The 20,865-nt window shown below is 36.5% G+C and overlaps 1 protein-coding gene across 13 annotated transcripts in view; it reads right to left on the bottom strand.

The window, feature by feature from the left end:
- Window positions 1-20,865, bottom strand: part of HERC1 (HECT and RLD domain containing E3 ubiquitin protein ligase family member 1) — a 136,336-nt gene that overhangs the window by 20,862 nt on the left and 94,609 nt on the right. For 8 of the 13 annotated variants that reach the window (XM_074837965.1, XM_074837976.1, XM_074837963.1 and 5 more), the window contains 19 exons: window positions 20,059-20,298; window positions 19,771-19,854; window positions 18,173-18,693; window positions 16,391-17,166; window positions 15,069-15,267; window positions 13,936-14,096; window positions 12,250-12,366; window positions 11,849-12,080; window positions 10,622-10,746; window positions 10,145-10,365; window positions 8,667-8,935; window positions 8,089-8,141; window positions 6,653-6,853; window positions 5,877-6,051; window positions 4,881-5,151; window positions 3,831-4,044; window positions 2,807-3,066; window positions 2,108-2,235; window positions 263-390 (listed from right to left, as the gene is read on the bottom strand). In XM_074837965.1, the coding sequence (XP_074694066.1) occupies window positions 263-390; window positions 2,108-2,235; window positions 2,807-3,066; window positions 3,831-4,044; window positions 4,881-5,151; window positions 5,877-6,051; window positions 6,653-6,853; window positions 8,089-8,141; window positions 8,667-8,935; window positions 10,145-10,365; window positions 10,622-10,746; window positions 11,849-12,080; window positions 12,250-12,366; window positions 13,936-14,096; window positions 15,069-15,267; window positions 16,391-17,166; window positions 18,173-18,693; window positions 19,771-19,854; window positions 20,059-20,298 (4,375 nt within the window). The remainder of the gene's footprint in view (window positions 1-262; window positions 391-2,107; window positions 2,236-2,806; window positions 3,067-3,830; window positions 4,045-4,880; window positions 5,152-5,876; window positions 6,052-6,652; window positions 6,854-8,088; window positions 8,142-8,666; window positions 8,936-10,144; window positions 10,366-10,621; window positions 10,747-11,848; window positions 12,081-12,249; window positions 12,367-13,935; window positions 14,097-15,068; window positions 15,268-16,390; window positions 17,167-18,172; window positions 18,694-19,770; window positions 19,855-20,058; window positions 20,299-20,865) is intronic. The other 5 variants (XM_074837967.1, XM_074837974.1, XM_074837969.1 and 2 more) reach the window with 5 other exon arrangements.

Genomic DNA, 20,865 nt, shown 5'->3' with positions numbered 1-20,865 from the left:
TCACACCTAACCACTTCTGATTCAGCAAGGACTCATACGCTGCTCAGTTTTCTACTGAATTAATTTTAAATCACACATCCACCTGTGATTAGTGCCTTCCCCTAATAAATGTCTGGTTTACCAGACATTATGGAAGACGTTAGGCATTTAAATTGGAGAGCACACACAGTTAAATACTTTGGTAAACAAATATTCAGCAACTTAGTAGCTTCCCTAGAAACACGTTGCATCATAAAGTGTTCACAGGTAGTTAAGAGCCTACCATTGACTTGCCATATGTTCACCATCTTTTCCGTAGCTCCAGCCAGATACTTGCCACTGACGCTCCAGCAGACAAGAGACAAACTAAGGTCACTGGGTGACCCCAGACTTTCCTCAGAATCACCTTCTCTATAATAGAATAAAATAATGCAATTAAAAAAGGACATTTCTTTTAAGCAGACATGAAGACATAGAATTCATAAAATATCTGGAGTCCTCCTGCCATCACTGCAGATTCACATAAATTTTCTGCTCGTAGTTCTATATTCTATTTAAAACCACTTCAAATTACAGAATGAGATACTAGTTACTGCTACAGTAAGAAATTTGAAGTTAGGTTTCAATTAAAAAAAAAGGTTTAATCATCTTTAACTTTACCTATTTATATCTCAAATTTAACACCTTTGTGAGGACAAAACTTTCTGGGAAGTCATGAAATTAAACAGTATCTTGGAGAAAAAGAATGGAAGAGGTACATCTTGCTCTCAATTCTAGCTTCAACTCTTTCTCCTGTTATAATGTTGTTACAGTATTCTAAAATTCTATTTTAAAGTTTGCTTTGGCTAACTGTAACAGGTTACTACTGGTATGTTTTATTGCCCTTAAGGTCATACACGACAGGTGTTTTACTGATTTTAGTAACAGGAAAATGAAGGCTGTAATATTGCCAGGATGCATACTGTAGGCCAAATACTGTATCACCACTGCATTTTTGAAGATACAGGAGGCATACCTCTGGTATGTTCTTGATTAAGAAATAAACATAAAAAGTTAATATAACAGGTAGTAACACTGTATCAGGGAATAGTAATCTAGTAGCATTTAAATAATGTTCCTCCGACTCAGAAAAACAAAACGTATGCTCACAGAACAAGGAGACAACTCTATCAAATCAGATAATTCTGCTCACCTCTAAGGGCTAAAGGGGCTACAAAAAAATAATTCTACCTTTAAAGAAGAACTGGCACTTACCTACTGCAATAAAGAATACAGACAGAATTGCGCTGCATTTGTATTTAAAGTCATTATTGAGATTGTTAGCAATGAAGCCCATGAAAGTACTGAACTCTGAAGCTACCGTACAGGAAGCATGCTTTTCTGTCACATGAATAATAGAAGATCTCTGTTAAAGGAAGATGCTGCTCTCATTACTATCTTCTGAAGCCAAGTTACATCATTCTGTTTATTCGTTTTAAGGCAGCATCTAACAGTAGCAAGCAAACAAGAACTAAAACAACTACTAAGAAATCATCATGAAACAACCTTCTAGTTCAGTATTATTTCTTCATTCTCCAGAGTTAAACTCACCTAGGCTGTACTAAAAAATTAGCTTTCAATCTTTCCTTTTTCTTTCTTCTTTTTTTGACACATCCAAATGATACAGAAGTACTTCCCAGACACTCTCATGAAGAAAAATTACGCTCAATTCCTGAATCCCAGAAGTCACAAATTCTTTTTTCACAGTTGACTCAAATGACCACACTTGTAATTATCATGTTATACATTGGAACTGTGCACTGGAGCCCACTGAAGGGATATTCATGGTTTTTTATATGACAGTTCCTTACAGTTTTTATTTTACCTGTTTCTCATTATATGAATTAAGAATACTTTTAAACAGCTTTAACACGACCTCTTTATACCATACTCTTAACAGCTTGATATTTAAGTTCTGTTTTCAGCTTTAAGCTATTTAATTTACTTTCCATGCCATAAACATAGTAAGAGTCTCAGAGAAAAAAAGAGAGAATATTGGTGCAGGAGACATTGCTGGGTCGGTTCTTTTCATTATGTTGCACAATTACAGATTAAATTAAATATCTGCTACTATAACGAATCAACTTACAGCTTGTTGAGCACACACGTTTGTTGCAATGAATACTGCTTCTTTGTAACATTCCACACTCTTATGGTGCCATCATTTCCACTAGTTGCCAAAAGTCCCTTTTTATTGCACCAAACACATGTCATGACCTACAAACACCAAAGTAATCATGGCAAAAACAGAATTTCAATCTAAAGCTTAGACATGTTTGTTCACTAATATTAAGCAAACATTAACCAATGGCACAGCGCATTAGCTACATTATTGAAATACACTGTAACAATCAAACAAGATATATTTTTCTACTTTTACAGCACTGCATACTGTAATTAAGCATGCTTTGTGATGATGCTACACTTTGTTCAGACCCATGCTCCACCGGCCACTATTGCACAGAATACTGGACAAAGACATTAACTACTATGACAGAAAGGTTAATGCAAATGAAGGTCTAGTTTAAGAAAAGATTTAGGGTGATTCTGCTGATTTCATGTACTGTAAGAACACTTTCACGTCCCCTTTAATTGAAGCTTCAAAGAAGCTCAGCATTCTTCTGCATCAGAGGTACCCTCAAACAGTAACTTCAATCACCAAAATTTTACTTCTTGTAGCAAATAATTTCAGTCAGCATATTTGTAAAATAATAGTATTTTACTTTTTCTGTATTCTACAAAAGAAAGTATTAAAATTCATGCAATTTTGGGAGAAATCATGGCTTACCCTGTTCTGATGAGCCTCTAATTTTATGAAGGAACATTTTCGTAAGTCTCCCCCCATATCAGCGAGGGTCTGAGGAATAGTTTGATTATCTCGATCATGTGCTGCAAGAGTTCGCACCAGCTGCTGAGCAGCCCACTGCCTATGTTGTGAAGATAACCTTGAAGAGAGGCAGCAAGCTGCTAGTGCATTAGCCAGCTCCAGAGGGCCTACAGCAGAAGGATCATAGGAAGGATGGGCATACAAATGGGCAATTAAACCTGCTTAAACAAAACAATGAGATGATGCCTAGATGAGTACCAAACAGAATTACACAAATGAACACAGCATTAGCCATAATTTCCAGAAAAAAAAAGATTAACAAACATCTTACAAGAATGTTGCAATCATGTTTAACTATTAAAAAAAAACCCACTCTTCTGATACGAAGAGAAAAATGCCCCCCTTTAAAACTTCACAAAAACCCCTTAAGAACAGAATTACGAACAGCCTTATCCCCCAGCATATGGAAAATGGTTGTTCAAAGAGCAAGTGCTTTCTGAACAGGAAAATGCCTCCTCTGACAGAGATAAGCTGCTGTCATGCTATGTCCTTCCCTCCCTCTAACACAGCAACAGCCTGGGGTTGAGGCACAGCAGTTGCTTTTTGACTCCCTGACTTCTCACAGCAGAGGCAGCACAGCTTTTTGCGTCAGAGGCAGAACAGTACTTTGGTAGCAGTAATCAACTGTTATTCCCCTTAATTTCATTAGGTGGCACAACCGAGGCTGAATGTCTTAGCTATATGGCTTTGAAGACACACAGGTTCAGATTTTTTTTTTTTTTGAAGTGGCAAAAGATGCAATTATGTAATAAGATCATATTTCTAATTAACATTTGTGTACTAAACTATAATACTACTTTGATTAAAACAAGTTTTGTACACTTTTGAGAGGATATTTATACATTATTCTAGCAAGTCTCTCCTTAAATGTAAATGAGGAATTGAAGATTTAATAAGAAACATTTAAAAACAAGCTATATCATACCTTTCTTCTCAATTTCTGCTTTATCATAGTTTGGCCTCAGTTTGGCCCCTTTGTCTGCCAACAACGCTACAAGTGCTTGAGTAACCACAAAATTCGGAGATGTGACAAGTTTGTTTTCTTCTGCAATTCCTCTTAAAAAACTTGGCAAAAATTTTCGCTGAATTGGATCATCAACTGTTGTCAAATTTACACCAGTTGCTGCAGAGATCAAATTCTAAAAATAAATAATGAACGACAATAAATAACCAGAACAAACAGAAAGATTAATTTTGGAAAACATTTTTAGTTGAACAAATCATGCAGAGTTTTAAAGATTTGCAAGTTTTTTTTTTTAGAAATCCTCAGTTCGCAACCACTTTTATTTTAACAAAGATCATTTACAATGTGGAATTGTAAGTCTTCTCCCCTGGGGAGTACCTGGTCTTAATGTAACCAACTATTTGGATTCAGGGATTAAAAAAAATACCAAAGAAACAACTAACCAAAAACACAAGAACTAAGGAACTTCTAGAACTTTTTATAAAGTTATGCACCCAGCGGTAGGATAACAAGCAGTAACACAATAAAATCCATCATCCCATCCAACACTCATATTTCTCCACAATTATATTTCAAACTCAGAAGAACAAAACAATTAATTATTCTGACTGTTCAGAAGTTTCCTGATACACAAGAAATCCTGCTGCATGTCCACAGCTGTAATCGTCTCTTTCTAAATATAAACAATCTGTGCTCCACAGAGTTGACTCCATTAAAAAAACCAAAACTTTAACAGAAAAACCCTATCAATTCAAAAAGCATGTCTATTTTTCTCCACTTGAAAAAGAGTACTCAGAAAAAAAAATGTAAAGTTACTTGATTTTTACCAACAATAAAACATACCCTTGTGCAAAGCCATAAACAAGAACTCTAAAGAGATCCTCAAACTGACAGCAGTCTCATCACAGTTCAGAAGATAAAAGCACAGATTATCTATGTGCACAAAATGGATTGCGTCATCTCATGTTAAGTAGTTTAATATAAACATTTGTGTTGTAATAACAGTCCTACCTGTGTACATAACTGTACCAGCAGTTTTGCAGCACTGGGAGTGTTTGATGCCAAACAGCCTACAGCTGTACTCAGATAGGCAAGACAAGATATAGGCTTGCTTGTTTTGCTGTGTATTCCTCTAGATCGCTCTGTTGAACTGGACACAGTGGATGGACTTGTGGAGAGGCCTGCTCTCCCTGCTGCAGCGAGGCACATTAAACGAACCAAAGTTCTGATATCTGTTAATCCCAAGGATTCAAGACCAGCTGCCAGGCTACAACTGGAACCACTGTCAAAAATGAATATTAATGTTCTTGGGTTTGTTAGTACATTTTAAAAGAAAGTTATGTTTGGATAAAACTATTCCCAAACCATTAGTGAACACTGCCTGTTTGATTAGCTGGGCATTGTTACCATGCAGGGGGAAGGGGAAGAGAGAGAAATGGAGCTGCAGCCCCTCAACTCCTTTTCTTTTAAGCTGAAGCCAAAAACACATTACAGACTTGCATTAGCAAAAATCCATGAGTTAACCTGGAATCACTCATGAACAAAGTTACATGGATAATTCATGTTTAGAATTATGCTATGACAATATGCACAGGTACATGTCAGATCTCTGTGATGTCTTCACAGTTGCACAGGCATCTTGTACAAAGCCAGTTTTAAACATCCCATCAACTCCTGCACTTCATCTTCTTTCCTCTAACGTTTACCTCTAAGTCTCAATACTTGTCTTGAACAAAAACTCACTTACACAGACAGCATCTTTATGTTCTGAATGGCTGGTACTACTGGAGTTCATTTTCCATATAAGATGCAGAAGTTTCTTTCATCATGTTTGAAGATAGGGTTCAAAAGAACAAAAAACCAGAACTTTTTCTCTTAATAGTATGATGCAAGTACATAAAATGAGAATCACTTTCCCAAATAGCTTAAAACTGCATCCCTATCAAACATAAATTGATAACTGGTTCCAAATAGAAAGGTGGAAGTGTTACCAACAATGCTACAAACCTGACAGACAAAAGTGAGAGCGCTCTCATAACCATAGTTCTTGCAAGGAGGACTTGGGCAGCAGCTGTCACTCTTCTTAGAGCCATAACGCGGTCATGTGGATTTACTAGGGCAGCTGCTTGTTCTCCTAAGGTTATCCTGCCAGAAGAACTTTTTTCTATAGAGCCATGACAGCCTTGGAAATAATGATGATTTGTGTTAGTGTTTAAAGAAAACCAAAACATTATCATGTAGTAATAATCGCAGAAGCAAATTTGGCCTAAGTTTGCAAATTACTCATTAATTTTTCAACATATCGTACTTACAGAACTATAGTGATAATAAAGGAGAGGAAAATACATTCCTGAAATGCCATCCACAATTTTATATTCCTTATTTTCAAAGACAGATGAGCACAACTTGACATTACTTAATGTTAATTCCTCTGTTTCTCTTTTCCATTAGAGGGGCCTACAAACTTAAATATTGATCTTGCATTTCAATAGGCTGGTCAGTAAGTCCCAACTTAAATCCATGAAGCCATCTTTGAGTTCTGCGAAACACGCTACTGGGCATCCATTGTAGGACTATGGTCACAGTTTCAAGCCTTCTGCCAATATAAATGCCTCACGCTCCTGTCTCTAACTCCCCTATAATAAAAGGTCAATTTAGAACCTGTCTTCACTTCCTCGTGGTGGGAGGCAGGAAAGACTGTCAAAGTATTTCTGCATTGCCCCTATAAAATCACACCAAAGGGGAGGCATGCATTCTTTGAAGGAAACTCATTTCAAATTTACCTATTTGCATCAATGTTTCTTCCATACTGTTGGTGGCTGTCACCATTGCAACTGAAGCACCCAGAGGGTCACTGTCAGGAAACTGTACAGGTTCAGGTACAATACGTCGATCATTTAACCCAAGAGGTCCAGCCAGTAACTCAAACTCCTCTTCTCCTGTCAGCTTTTCATCTTCGTCTACATCTAACATATCCCAGTCTTCTAGAATTGGAGAAATGTAATTAGACTTGGTTACAAAAAACTAAAATATTAAATAATTTCAATTAAACAAACAACACAAGGGTGTAGAATGTAGACTGTAATCTGCAACATAGTAGTCTTAAAATCTCATCTTCTGATGTTGACATAGAACATAATAATTCAGAAAAACAAAATCCTGCTCTTGCCCATCTCCATTAAATTTGATCTTTATTTCTACTGCAGAGAAGTTTCATGGAAGATTCTCTGAAGTGTCAAACTAGCTTTTTTTAAAAAACAGAAACGAGAAGTCATCACATCTAGCACAACTCCAAAACCTGGAATATAGTGAAAAGCACAGACATACAGTTGTACTTCAAATCATGGTAACAGGTGCACATTCTAAAGGACTGAACAGTAAAGACAGATACTAGAAATTCCTGGTCTTCATATTTATCAAAAAGTATGCACAAGTTCTTAGGTCATAATTGTACACCCAGGCTTCTGCTTTTCCTTCGGGCGGGGGGGGGGGGAAGCACTATAATTGCAATTCAATTATGCATTCCACTTACTTCCCAATCATTTACACACAAGACAGCTTATATTGACTGATCCCTCCCCCTCTATCTCACTGCCCATACAGTAGAATCTGTATACCTTTTATCTATTGGAAGAGGGACTTGCTGTTAAGTTCTGGAGCACTCATTTAGTCTTAAATAGACAAATGTGGTCAATCATCCAATTGCTATCATACAAGCTACAGAAAGGCCCAGAATCAAAGACTCATCTGCGGAAGGTTTTCTACAGTCACTAGAAATAATCTCTTTAAAGTGAAAGCCATCCTCATGACACTCTTAGCTAGTACAAAGGTAGAAAAAGTAAGAATAAGCCTAATGGCAGACTTCTGAGACTCTAACTTATGCTAATTAACAACTTTCACAAAGGCAGCTGAAAACATGTATTTGAACACAAGGCTTTCTACATGCAGATCTGGATCTACCCACAATACCTTACCACCCAAAGTTAGGTATTTGTCATTTCAGCTACTTAGACAAAAGACATGGGAAAAAATGTTATTAATTTTTTCCCAATGGATCTAAAAAAAGAATTAAAATACTACATCAAGTCTGAAGAAGATTTTGAAGTATAACTCCATGTACAGTTTAATGACAGGTTTATTTGCATGGAAGTACCTTTATGGAAAAATAACACTGTGCAAGTGTGAAGTATTTAGTATCTCCAGCAACTTAAAAACATACCTTCATAGACACTGTCTTGTTTACCTATTAAATCAGGAGCCTGGCCTTTGTACCTGTATGAAAAAGTGACAAAGAAAATAACTGAGTGGCTCTAATATTTTACATATATGCATAATAATTTTAAACTTGGTTTACTATTAAATTACTTTACTGTTAGGTTAATATATGTAAGATTTCTGGAAATGACTAGTAAGAGACATAAATAAAAGGGCTTCTAAAAGTGTCTGTGGAGGGGGGAAAGCATTTTGCAGTACTAATGTGAGAAAGTCCCACAAAAATATTGCAATTGTCAGACTAAATTGACAAAGGAAGTTTTCAAAAATCAACAAGAGTAGGCAACATCCCAAGAAATAATTCCTCATTTTTCATTTAAAAAATAGAAATATCAAGACAACCTTTTTTCTCAATATGCATTTGTTGAATACAGAGAATAATTTTAAGCCTCAGTTAAATAAAGACAAATTCTTCTAGGAATTTTTATTTCTTCAATCACATTCCTAAAATGCTGATGCTAGTAAACATTTTAAAGTTGTTTCCTTTCTTTACACAGAGTATTCCACTATCTTGTATTTCTGTACCTTTCAGAAGTTGATGCTTTAGATTTACTCTTCAGGGCTAAGTATTTCTCTCTGCAGATGCCGCACAATAAATAGTAAGGATTTCCGCTTCCACATTCGCCACCAAACCAGCCATCTACATAAGAACCATTGCTACGATAGCCCTGGCGATTTGCACTGCGACCACAGCCTGGGTGGTTTCTTTTCATGTGTTGATTGAAGCTGACAACACTGGATTCACACAGTTCGCAAACCACTACTTCTTCTCTGTCTTCAGATTCACAAACATGCTGCATAGTAAGATTTTCACGTGTTACTTGTACAGAATAAATATCTTCACATTGATACAAAATACGCCAATATTCTTAAGTGGGTGTTCCTATCTATTTCTGTTACACACACAGAGTGATATTTATATGGTTAACTTGCACAAAAGCAAAGCAGAAATAGACAATTTGTGACATAATGAAGAGCAGACCATCTCAGAACAGGAAAAACATTGAGAAGTAAGGTTTCAGAGGATGAGATTTTCCTATTTCATTTCAGATCTGACTCAAAACTCTTGACAGTATAACTTTTCACATATAACTCTGCTAGTTCACATTCAATGCTGTCTTTAAGTTACCTGGTTCTCCTCAGAACTTGACAGAGACTAGGATCCAATAAAGAAAAAAGAATCCTATTTTTTCAGACAATCAGACTTTACTGAGCAACTATAATTATAATTTGTGTCAATACATTCCAAGATTTTGTCTGAATATAAAGTTTATTTTCTATACTGTCCTAAATCAGTAATTTCACTGTGATGTTCCAGTGAAACAAGCTCTCTGAAAAATTCAATATGCATGCTGAAACTTGCTTCCATATCAGAGTCAGGTAACATCGTAATTAGGAGATTAAAGTTTAGTCTTGTGGGTTGCTTGTCTAATTTGACACGGATAATCCAAAGATTAACAACCTGCTGTTATATTTCTTTTCCACCTCAAACATATTTTCAGTGGGCTACACAACAATTGAGTGAGGACTGTTACCACATCTTTCCCAGAGAATGAAAGACATGACATGACTAAATTAAGAAAAACTGATTTAAGCGCAAATTATGTTGCTACAGATCAGATGATATTATTATTACTATTATACTATTTAAATAGAACAAACATTTACAACTGTGTGTGTTATCTCACACAGCTAAGCAAAGCAATCTGGAATACCTACTTGATTTCTAAGTGATATCATGAAAACAACAACTATACTAGTTCTGTTCTCATCTTTCAGAGGAGGAAGAAGAAAAACTATGTACATGTAGAGCAAGAAACACAAAAAAGTGTTATTCTTGATCTGAAAGTGAAGCTCAAAATACAAGAAGATTTTAAGCATTGCTGGCATTTAGTAAGATATTTTCAAACAGGCTATGAGCATATGCATGTTACTTCAAATTTAAAAATATGAACATGCAAAAAGCAGTAAGTTAAAGCAGCCCCCGCTGCAGTCACACACACCCAGGTAGGCCAATCCAATACCTCTGGGATCCACATTCCCAGAATATCATTATCACTAGCCAGGTCTTGCCCAAACATAGCTTCCATTGCTTCATCGTCAAGGTCAATTTCCAACTCCTCATCCAAGTTGAAGTCATAAAGCGCTCCTGGATCTTGCTGCAAAGATATCCCTTCTCTTCGACTCTGATTCCTGTGAGCCTGTACAGAGCGGTATAATCCCGCTCAAGTTAAAAAAAAAAAAAAGTAGTACTTTTATTTTGCATGTCAAAGATGACCATACTTTCAACTTCCTTTTGCTTTGTTTTTAATTCTTCTGCTAAACATAATCTACTTAATACCACATAAGACACTTAAGTTAAACATACACTGATACACATACGTGAAGGCGAGTTTTGTAACTTTCATGCTAAGTACCAATCCCCCTCCTCTTCATGTACTGGATAAGCAAAGACCTTGGAAGTCTTTCAGTATACTTACCAGCACGTGCTAGCAATGTTCGGGCAGCTAAATCAAATTTGTGTCTTCTTGTTACAGCTGACCGACTTCTAGAAGGAGGTCCACTTGCAGAAGCTGCATTATCCACATGATCCATATTATCAGGGCTACAAGAATTTGTAATTTACAGGTAAATCAAACCAAGTTTTAAACAGGCACATACAGTAAGTAAGTAAAAATACTAAGACCATATTTATTGGCTTTTTTTATTCTCTCTTACAGAAGCAAAAAATGGGATTTTCAGTTCCACTGTAGAACACACTTAGTGTCTTTTTGACTGAGGTCTACCTCAAACAAATTACATGCAGCAATGTCAACACGTATTTGATGCTTCCATAGTGCCTAAGCAGTGCAGAAATTTTGGGAGAGCACTCATTTTATGCTGTCAGTGTTAACTACAGCTCGAACTAGGTTTCTTCTCCTTTTTAAGAGAAATCAAATCAACATTTCCATTGTCACTGCCTCAGTCATTCCCTCTTTTGCCCCAAACGTTTTCCAAAACATGAATTTAAGTTACTCAGTAACACTTGCCGCTTAGTTTATTTCTCCCAACAAAAATCTGTGAGTCCTCCATGAAATGACAGTTTACTTGGGACAAAATAACTGAGGAAGCTTAAAAATGCGTATCTCAGTAGGATCAAGGAAATCTGGAAAAAATAAATCTTGTAATTGCCATCCTCCCTATTAACAAAAAAGGTGGTATGATTTCTAGTAGGTGTCACTTAAAAAATATAACCACTACTTTTAGGATTAAAAACAAAACAAAAGAATAACAGATCTAAGATTGTGAAGGTGAACTTGAATTCAGTTTCATCCTCTCTGGACAAACCAAGAATTAATTTAAAAAGAAAAATGTAGAAAAATACATGTTCATGAATACACTGAAGAAAAAAAAATACTCCAATAAAATTTTGCTTTATTACTAGGTCTTTTAAGTAAAATGTAAGCTATATGCCCTCATTTTTTTTGTTCCTCCTTCCTCTTTTTTTTTTGATGGAAGGATGCTCAGTTACATTCTTCCCCAGTTCTGTGGACAAACAGTACTGGAAAATAAATGCACCATGAACACCTAATTTAACTGCATCTTTGCTTTTATTCATCTTGTAACAAAATTCAAAAGTGACATTACAAAGCAATGTTCTACTGAGCTTGTGAGATTTTCAGTTTCAGCAACAGATTACAAGCAAGTAGAAGAAAACTACATTTTACCTTTCACTAAAGCCTTCCTCCATTTCAGTGGCATCAGCAGAAGGAATATCACCTGGTGACTGCAAATAACAATGATCACCAGATTTTCCACCACTTCCAGAGACTATTGTCCCATGTCGTGAATCTACAGTCCCTTCTGACTGGGGCTCTTCATCATCTTCATTGCCAGGGTGCTCTATCATCCACATGGCCAGCACTGTGATATTCTGTGCATCTGCTTCTCCTCTGGCACCTGAAAGCAGGAAAACCACTTTAGAACTGTATTATACCATTGATGGTGAAAAAAAAAAGTTTTTTCCCCATAAATGGTTATAGAACTTCAAAATTAAGTATTCCATTGGAAAAAAGTGTTTCATATTAATCTAATTTTTCAGTTTAAACTGATATTAGTTATATATTACCTGTAGCTTCCATAGCTTTTGCAATTTGCCTGAGGGAGAACCCCATTTCTAACAATGGAACAGCAATGGCAGGAGGAGGAGGAGATGTTGAAAGTCGGCTGCTTGGATCAGACAAAGCTTAAAAGACAAAAAAGGTTAAATGTAAAAGGCATAAATCTTTCTTTACTAGCCCTTACTTTGATATATTAGCTTCAAATAGGGGAATAATTGCCCCTAACAACATTCCTCTCTATTACTTTCTACAAAGAAAGATACTTTCTGGAATGAAACCAGATGGTGTTCATTCTTATTGGTAACATATATATTATGTAAGCCTCTGTTTAATCAAGTAGGATACTGATGATATTCAAAGAACTACTTATAAGGTATTTCTAAAAAGTTTATTTCCATTTAAAAATGCATCAAATTATCTGATTTATACTTAGGTAGACTAGATAAAGTTATCCTTGTCCAAATCATCAAGATTCCTGACTGTTATGAAATCACACCAATACAGGTTCCTCTTAAGGCACAGAAAGAGACTCAACTAAGCTGGCAACATATCTGAAAAATCTCTTTGCAGATGATGGCTATATTTCTGTGCAAAGAGTCTTTCAAGGGACTCTAAACAGGTCAGTTACTGCCCCAAAACCACAGTTTCCTTATCATCTGCCATAAAAGTGAGGTCTGATCAACAAAGGCATCGACAATGTAGTAACAAACACTGTTGTAAGGACAGGAGCATGACTAGAAGCAAGCCATCTCATAAGGAAAAAAAAAGATAGATGAAACTGAGCAGAGAAGTTGCTACGCAACAAATGAAACAGCTAAAAGACCCGACTACTAGCACTGATGTAAGAGCAAGAATAAAAAGTTGTATCAGTCAGGAATTTTAAAGCATCGTCTGTCTCTCAGCACTGAGTATGAAATTTTGAAAATATACTTTAACTCAAGTCTCTTCTGTTCATTTAATACAAAACACATACATATAGGCTTATATTTTTCTTTTTAGTATTATCTCCTTCGCATCGCAATACTGATTTGTGCTCTTTAGATTCTCAAGATTCTCATGCAACAATTTGCTCAGCCCCCTAGCTATTCTGTTCTGTATGTACCCTGGAATAGAGCAAGTTTCTGTTTTGAGTAGTACAGTGCAAGTAGCAATAAAAAGTTTTACGAACAGAAGCCTCCCATTACCTTCACATGATTCAAGACAGCAGCATGAGGAGCCCATGAAGGTTGGAGAGACCCTTCTATCTCATTAAACAAGATTAATTGGAAAGAGCTATACTGGTGTATGTATCATAAAATACACCAATTCTTGCTTTCTGCATGATATATGGTGCAACAAAAGCTAGAAAACTAGTGCACTAAACAATGGCACACAACCAAGGAAACAAGCCCAAACCATATTAACATTTTGAAGTAATTACCAGTTATACTGCATTTTTGTTTTATATATGTAGTTTGTAATCCATTCCATAGCCTTTAAAAACTAACTTCATTTGCTTGATAAAGTCTACAGCTAGACAAAATCTACAGCTATTTGTCCTAAGACAGTCATTAAAAGGTTTTCAACAATGCTTTGCATGTTAGGTTGCTTTAAAAAGAAATCCTGTTGGTTTTCAATGTCTTAAAAAACTACACTGAACTTCTGTGGAATTACTACCTTGGCCACATTTCTATTTATATTGACTTCAAGTTTACCTGTACGATTGGCAGGCCTCGCAGACTGGGAATCAGGAGAAGTCAAACTTTGTCTCCTTCCAACTTCATCTGAAGGAGATGTTGGTAAAGAAGATATTGGAGGAGTCTGAGCACGTCGTGCTGGAAGTACAGTTGTAGTAGGATAACTGGAGAACATTTGCCTTTAAAAAAGAACAATATACATTTATATCAAAAAAAGCTATGCTGAAAAAGGTGACACAAGAAATACATCAAATTAGAGTGTACTTGGCAAGTCATACTTCACAGCAATTGAGTTTCACAGGGGTTAAGTGCAATACATACACTGAGGCGGGCAGAAAAGCCCTGTCAGAACAGCTCATTCCCACCACCTTTGCCAGGGAAGTTAAAGTCTAAGGATGTACCTAAAAAAACCCCTCATAGACCAAGAGCTGTCCTAGGAAATAAAAAGAAAACACTCTTCCCACTTCCCCATATTGTTCAGAACTCAGCCTGACTAATAAATCAGGCAAGTATTTTACTTCCACTGTCCTGGTAATAGGACATTGTTCTGGATTTTGTCAAACTACATCTGCAAAACTTGTAAGAACAGAGGTCAGATACACCAACAGAATTAATAAACTCAGGACAGGACTCTATTTAATGTAAAGCAGATTTCCTTCTACACTACAAATAGCCTCTGCAGATGAACTAGCTCTATCTTACTTCCATTTCAGTATGTGAGGGTAGGATGAAACAAGGTCTTAGCTTGCAGGATGTTACCTACAAACCAAGATCTACTCTAGTTTGAGAATCAACAACTATATGTTAAAAATACAGAATTTCAGAGATTTGTAATTTAAACTATACCAAACAAACATGAGAACTGAAGGAGAACATAAGGAAGGTATTTTCTTCTGTCTTGAAGAACTCAGATGTTAGGTATATATACAGTGCACGTTAAAAGCTTAATTTTTTATTTCTAGTAACGTGTGTCCTGCAAGGCAAAGTAACGAAATTAAACTCTGTCCTCTGCAGAGGCAGCCCTTGTCAGTAAATACTAACATTAACATTTTCAAAGGCTTAAACTGCTAAAGACATATATTGTATATAAACCACACAACTGGTTCCCTGCACCCACATAGTCATTTATGCTGAAAATAAAGATACTTTACCTAAGAAGACTGAGAGGCATAACACCAGGTGATTCTGAAGCTGGAACTGTTTCAGTATCAGTTACTGGAGTAGTAGCAGTGGTAGTATCCTCCAGAGAGCTGCTCATGAAAGATGTCGTGCTAGAAGCAGAAGGGCTGGTTGTAACTGGTGTTTGGGCTTGCTGAGACTGATCACCTTCTTCTACCTGTTGATCTACTTCTGCAACAGAAAAAAAGGATGTTACAGGAACATTATTATATTTGTGTAGAATAAAATAGTAGCTGTGGCTAAACTTTCCAAAATAACTATCATTATTTAAAATTCCCCCCAAAGGAGTATGCAGAAATGCACATCATACAAATACTTATTTCAATAACTCATAGATTTATGTAAAGAAATCAGTCTATTGGCTCTTGCTGTTGTCATACTAATACAAGGTAAATAGTAAACAAGTCTTTCCAGATGATGATAACAGAAGACATTTACTTGGTTAGAACTTACGATATTTAGATTTGAAGATTTAGATTTATGATTCTAACAGTTAGGATTATTCTCTTAGGCAAAAGGGAAAGAAGTCTCAGATATGAAAATAGATCTGATGAACTATAAAGCTACTTTTAACTCAGCTGTGTAAGTAACAGATTTTTGAAGAGGGTTTTTTTGTTGGTTTAGAAGAAGTCCTTAAGACAGTAAAGAACCAGACAGTGCAGTAATGAGCTTTAATATTTTAGATACTTTTTTTCTTTGTTTAAACTGATTTAAATGGTTTCCCTGAAGATGCAGACTGTAATACATATATTTTTAAGAAGAAAAGGAATGATACATGTTTTCTCTTCAGCTTCTGTTAGTACAGTGCCAAATATATCAGAAAATAAAATCCCGAAACCAAAACCCCACAACTGATTGAGGTTTTCACGAACACAGGTTACTTACACCCGGAACATGGCTCAACATCATCTGTTAACATGACTCCATACAGTCATATTTAACAACAGTGCATTTTATGATATTTACATCACACGCAAATCCTTCTGACAAGCGTATACAGAACTGCTTATTTTTAAGAAGTATTAAAGACAAATCAGAAACTCTTATATTTCTGACTGATACGCATTCACTTTTTATTAAAATACGGAACTGAGGAAAAGACAAAAAGTCAGTATTATATCTACAAAACAGTAAAATATCTTTGTAAAATTTCTCTGTCCAATTAAGATTCCTCCGAAGTATAACCACCACAAAATTACAAGATTATGGTATTTGTATTATTATTGTTACTATTAATTTTAATAGAAATTGAAAAAATAATTTAGCACTATACCTTCATAATTTTGAAACGTACCTTGTTTAAGTCTGCCACCAAACTGATCCTCCAGCAGCCCGTGAACCACTAATTTGTAGATCATGGCTTGTGCTCGTTCCAGATCTGCCAGTCCTAGAGCTCTTTTAATCGGTGAACGCATGACCGCCCGTTTCACCATGTGTCGCATCAGGAACTGCAAGGCAGCACGCATTTCAACATCTTCATGAACAACTGGAGAACTAGCACAATCAGAGTTGTGACCATTTTCTGCCAGGACTTTTGGTATTAACAGCAGTTCAGCATATTTACTACAACTAAGAAGAACACTAAGTGACTTCATAGCACCAAGATAAAGATAAGATAGCTGTACCGCTCTGATTTCTGACTGCACTATATCATGATTTCTTGGAGTATGTTCATGATTCTTTTTTCTTCCTTCAGCAGGTTGGTGTTGGGATTCCATACCTAGTGTTGATGGTTCTAAAGAAAAGGAAGCAATTTCATTTTCTGACTTAGAGCTTGTAGCGCTATGTCCTTTGTTATCATCAGCACTTTGTCCTAATCGTGTATCTGATCCAACATCACCCTCCGTTTTCTGGTCCATTTCCCCTTTATCTTCAGATTCGTGTCTGTGTTTTTTCTCATGTCTCTTGGTGCTTTGCTTTCCCATATCTTCATGAATACCAGTCAGATAGGTAAGGTCCAGCAACACAGTAGCTGTCAGCCCACGAAATCTTGCAACATCAAAAGGCAGTGGTTCGCAGGGCTCCAGATTATACAATGGAGTATCACTAGGCGACCAAAAAGTTGGGAAGCTTTAATAAAGATCAGAATGACACAGGAAAAAGCAAGTGAGGGAGAGACAGGAGGAAAGTACAGGAAATAATGTAGGCAAAGTAAGATGTAAAATATATTTAATAAAATAAACAAACCAATTCTATAAATTAAATGTAAACGGGGAAAATGAGGTTATGATCAGAAAATGGGGAGATATGGTATCAGAGTAAAGGCAACAAAGCATGCACAGGTTTTCAATAACAAGCATTAAACCCCTTTATCTCCTTCCAGACTCCTCCCCAGTTCTCACCATCATCTGCAGAACAACTCCAGTGTTAACATCTAATACAGGGGCATTCCTTTAGCTCTCTAAGGCAGGTCAGAGAATGAATAAACACTACTTTGAGGCAGCATTAATTTGAACCATCATCCAACCCACCATTAAGAAGAGAGAATCCTCCCATCTCCTGACCTTAAGCACTCCTCAAGCCCCACAGAGCAATTTCGAGTCCCCTAAGAAGGGAATGACATTGCAGCCAGGACACCTGTTCTCAACTCTTGATAAACTGAATCAGGTCTCTCTTCAGAACCAGGTTCACCATTTACAACAAAAGCATGCACTAACTCCCAGTAAAAATCTGTGTTCTTTACAGACATAACCAAGTAGTTGTAGTAAATGAAGACAGCAATAATGTTTTAGTCAGCCAGTGAGTACCAATCCTAAAACAAGCAATGCTCGTTTCAAATCTAGGAAAAATGTAAGCTGGTCACATCCCAACTCTGAAACCTAGAGGCCAAATCTAAGAGGTCTAATGATGCTTATCAATTCAAAGCTATCAAATTTATTTTTGATATACAAGGCATCTTATTACTAGATAGCATTAAAAATTTAACTCATAATATTTGTTTTAAAAAGCCAAATTTTGAAGTCTAAAGCTTTAAATAATTGATCAGCATGACTCTAATGTAAAATGTATGTTACTTCTGAAGATTTCCAAGCACAAAACACCCCTAGATTGTGAAAAGTGTAGGAAATGAGCATACCTGATAGTAATCTCTGCTTCATCCCATTGGACTTTAGCAGATGTACTGCCCTCCTTCACTACTCCAAGCAAGGTGGCATGGCGTCCAGTTTGCTTGTGCACACATCGACCTCCAACTCTAAGACCAGCATCAACTCCACCAATTACTGCCAGAACAGGCCACACTTCCACACAGAGCATCTTCAACTGCAGTTCTGAAAGGTCAGCCAGACCATGCCTACTATGTTTGCTTTTCTCCTCCTCTTTATTTTCTTTCTCCTCTCTCACCTCATTCTCTTCTCTACTTTGAACTGAGCGACTTTTCTTCAGCTTTTGGCCTGCTTCTTTAAGACACGTCTTGATTTTATTCAGTCTTTCCATCATTTTTTTATTGATGCAATGTGTCCAACGGTCTGTGCGATGAAGGATACGAATGAGTTGGATAGTGGCTTCGGCCAGCACTGCAGCAACAGGACTACAGATGGGGTCACCTGGTAGCAAATCTCTTGGTGTACCACGCATCTGCATATCACAGATTTTCACCTAAGTGTTTAAAGGAAACAGTTTAAAAGTTATCTTCTCAACGTACCTGAAGCTCATTTTATAAATACAGGAGTCTCCTGCTGAATAGAAAAAATTACTAGCATTGTCGTTTTTTGCTTTGGATCCTTAGGAAATCCACCTTAACACTGATCTAAAGCTGCATCCCTTCAAACACAAGGATGATGAAATTACAACAGTTCATGGTTTCTCACATAAGACTATCTACATTCTCCCTGGTTTCTGGGGAAGGCAATTTTGTGGATAGAACATTAAGTCTGTAAATCAATTCTAATTAATAAAATACATTTCAAATTTTCAACAGATTGCACAATATAGGAATTTATTAAAAGTCTAGCTAGTGTGCAAGTAATGCAGTGCTATGTATGTCATAAACCAAGATGAATGACCAGTGACATTTCCCAGCACTTGTTAGCTACCATCCCCATCCTCCAAAAAACCCAACACCCATAACATTGACACAGAGGAGAACAGAAAGGAAACTATAAACTCATGACCCTGTTAAGGGTTAACCCCAGTGAGGCAGCAAAGCCCCACACAGTCACTTGATCACCCCCCCCAGCAGGATGGGGAAGAGAGTCAAAAGGGCTAAAGTGAGAAAACTCATGGGTTGAGATAAAGGAAGTTTCATAAGTAAAAGAGGGGAAAAAAAAAAAAAAAGGCAAAATTAAATGAAACAAAGAAAAACAAGTGATGCAAAATGCAATCGGTCACCACCAGCTGACCAATGCCCAGACAGTCCCCAAGCAACAGAAACCCATGGCAAACCTCCCTGCAGGTTTATTGCTGTGCATGATGTATCATATGGAATAGCCCTTTGGTCACTTGAAGTGAGCTGACTGGCTGCACTCCCTCCCAGCCTCTTGCCCACCCCAGTGTACTTGCTGGGAGGGACAGAGTGAGAAACCAAGAAAGCCTTGATGCTGTGTAAACACTTCAGCAATAGTTAGAACACTGTTTTGGTCACAAATCCGAAACACAGCACCATACAGGCTGTTAGGAAGAATACTGACTTTATCCCAGTCACAGTACACCTGTGCAGATGAACATTGAAGTTACCTTCTCTCCTGGATTACTGCTATAGAACATAACACAAGGGTATAACTCTGCTGCATCCACATCTTCAAAAGCTAGTTTTGGCTCCTAGTTAAAAAACAGAACAAAACCCCTCAAACTTAGAACATTTTAACAAGCAAAAATATGAAATGTGACAAAGTTATACCTGTATTATAATCCTTGTAAGTACTGAAACTGTCACGTTTTAACTATCATGCTTAGCTTTATACAAAATACCCATGCCAAATTACTGTTGGAAAAAGCATCCAAAAAACCAATTATGTTAAATACCTCTCCATTTTTACCAAAGGAAATAGTTCTTGCTTCCATATCTAATACACATGTGATGAAATCTCCTTGGGTAAAGCTGGACAAAGTCAAAGTTTGTTCTCCATTGTGATAAAGGTTACCACTATAGGCTCTATATAGCCACATATCTGAGGTAGTGCGATGGTTAAAATCATGTACTGGCCAGCGAGAAACTCCTACACATGTGCCTTCATTGCCTCGATTTTCCTTCACAATGTAGAACTAGCAGGCAAAACAAAAAAAAAAACAGAGGAAAAAGTCAACAATATACATTTTAACACGATAACGTAATGAAAATTTAACTTACACATACTTATGTATACTTTTAACTGTTTTACTCAGAAGCTTTTAATAAAAAAAAAAAAAACACAAACCACCAAACAAGCTAATAAGCTAAAATCATGCTCTACCTCTAAAATGACATCTTGGTGTATAAGGTCAGTCATTAACAAGTCATTTAAACTTAACCTACTAGTAATTAAGAAAACTGTACGTAAATACACAAAGAAGTTGTTTTGTTTCCCAGACTCAAAACGTACACAACCCAGAAGCTGTGATACAAGTGCTAAAAATAGTATTACAGAAATAAATAACCTTTACTCCTCACGTACACAGTGAGTGATTTACAGAGCTTCAAGTAAAAAAAAGAAGTGTTATGCTCAAAGATGGTGCTAACAAGGACTACAACTGTGTATGTATCTATATTCCTAAAAAAAATTACTCCAGATGATGTATTAAAAGCTGGTCTTAGAGAGGCTGATGTTTCTTCTGGCAAGAAAACAAAATATT

This window comes from Strix aluco, chromosome 12 (genome assembly GCF_031877795.1).
Source record: "Strix aluco isolate bStrAlu1 chromosome 12, bStrAlu1.hap1, whole genome shotgun sequence".
Taxonomy (NCBI): Eukaryota; Metazoa; Chordata; class Aves; order Strigiformes; family Strigidae; genus Strix; species Strix aluco.
This window is presented reverse-complemented; position numbering and strand designations above follow the sequence as displayed.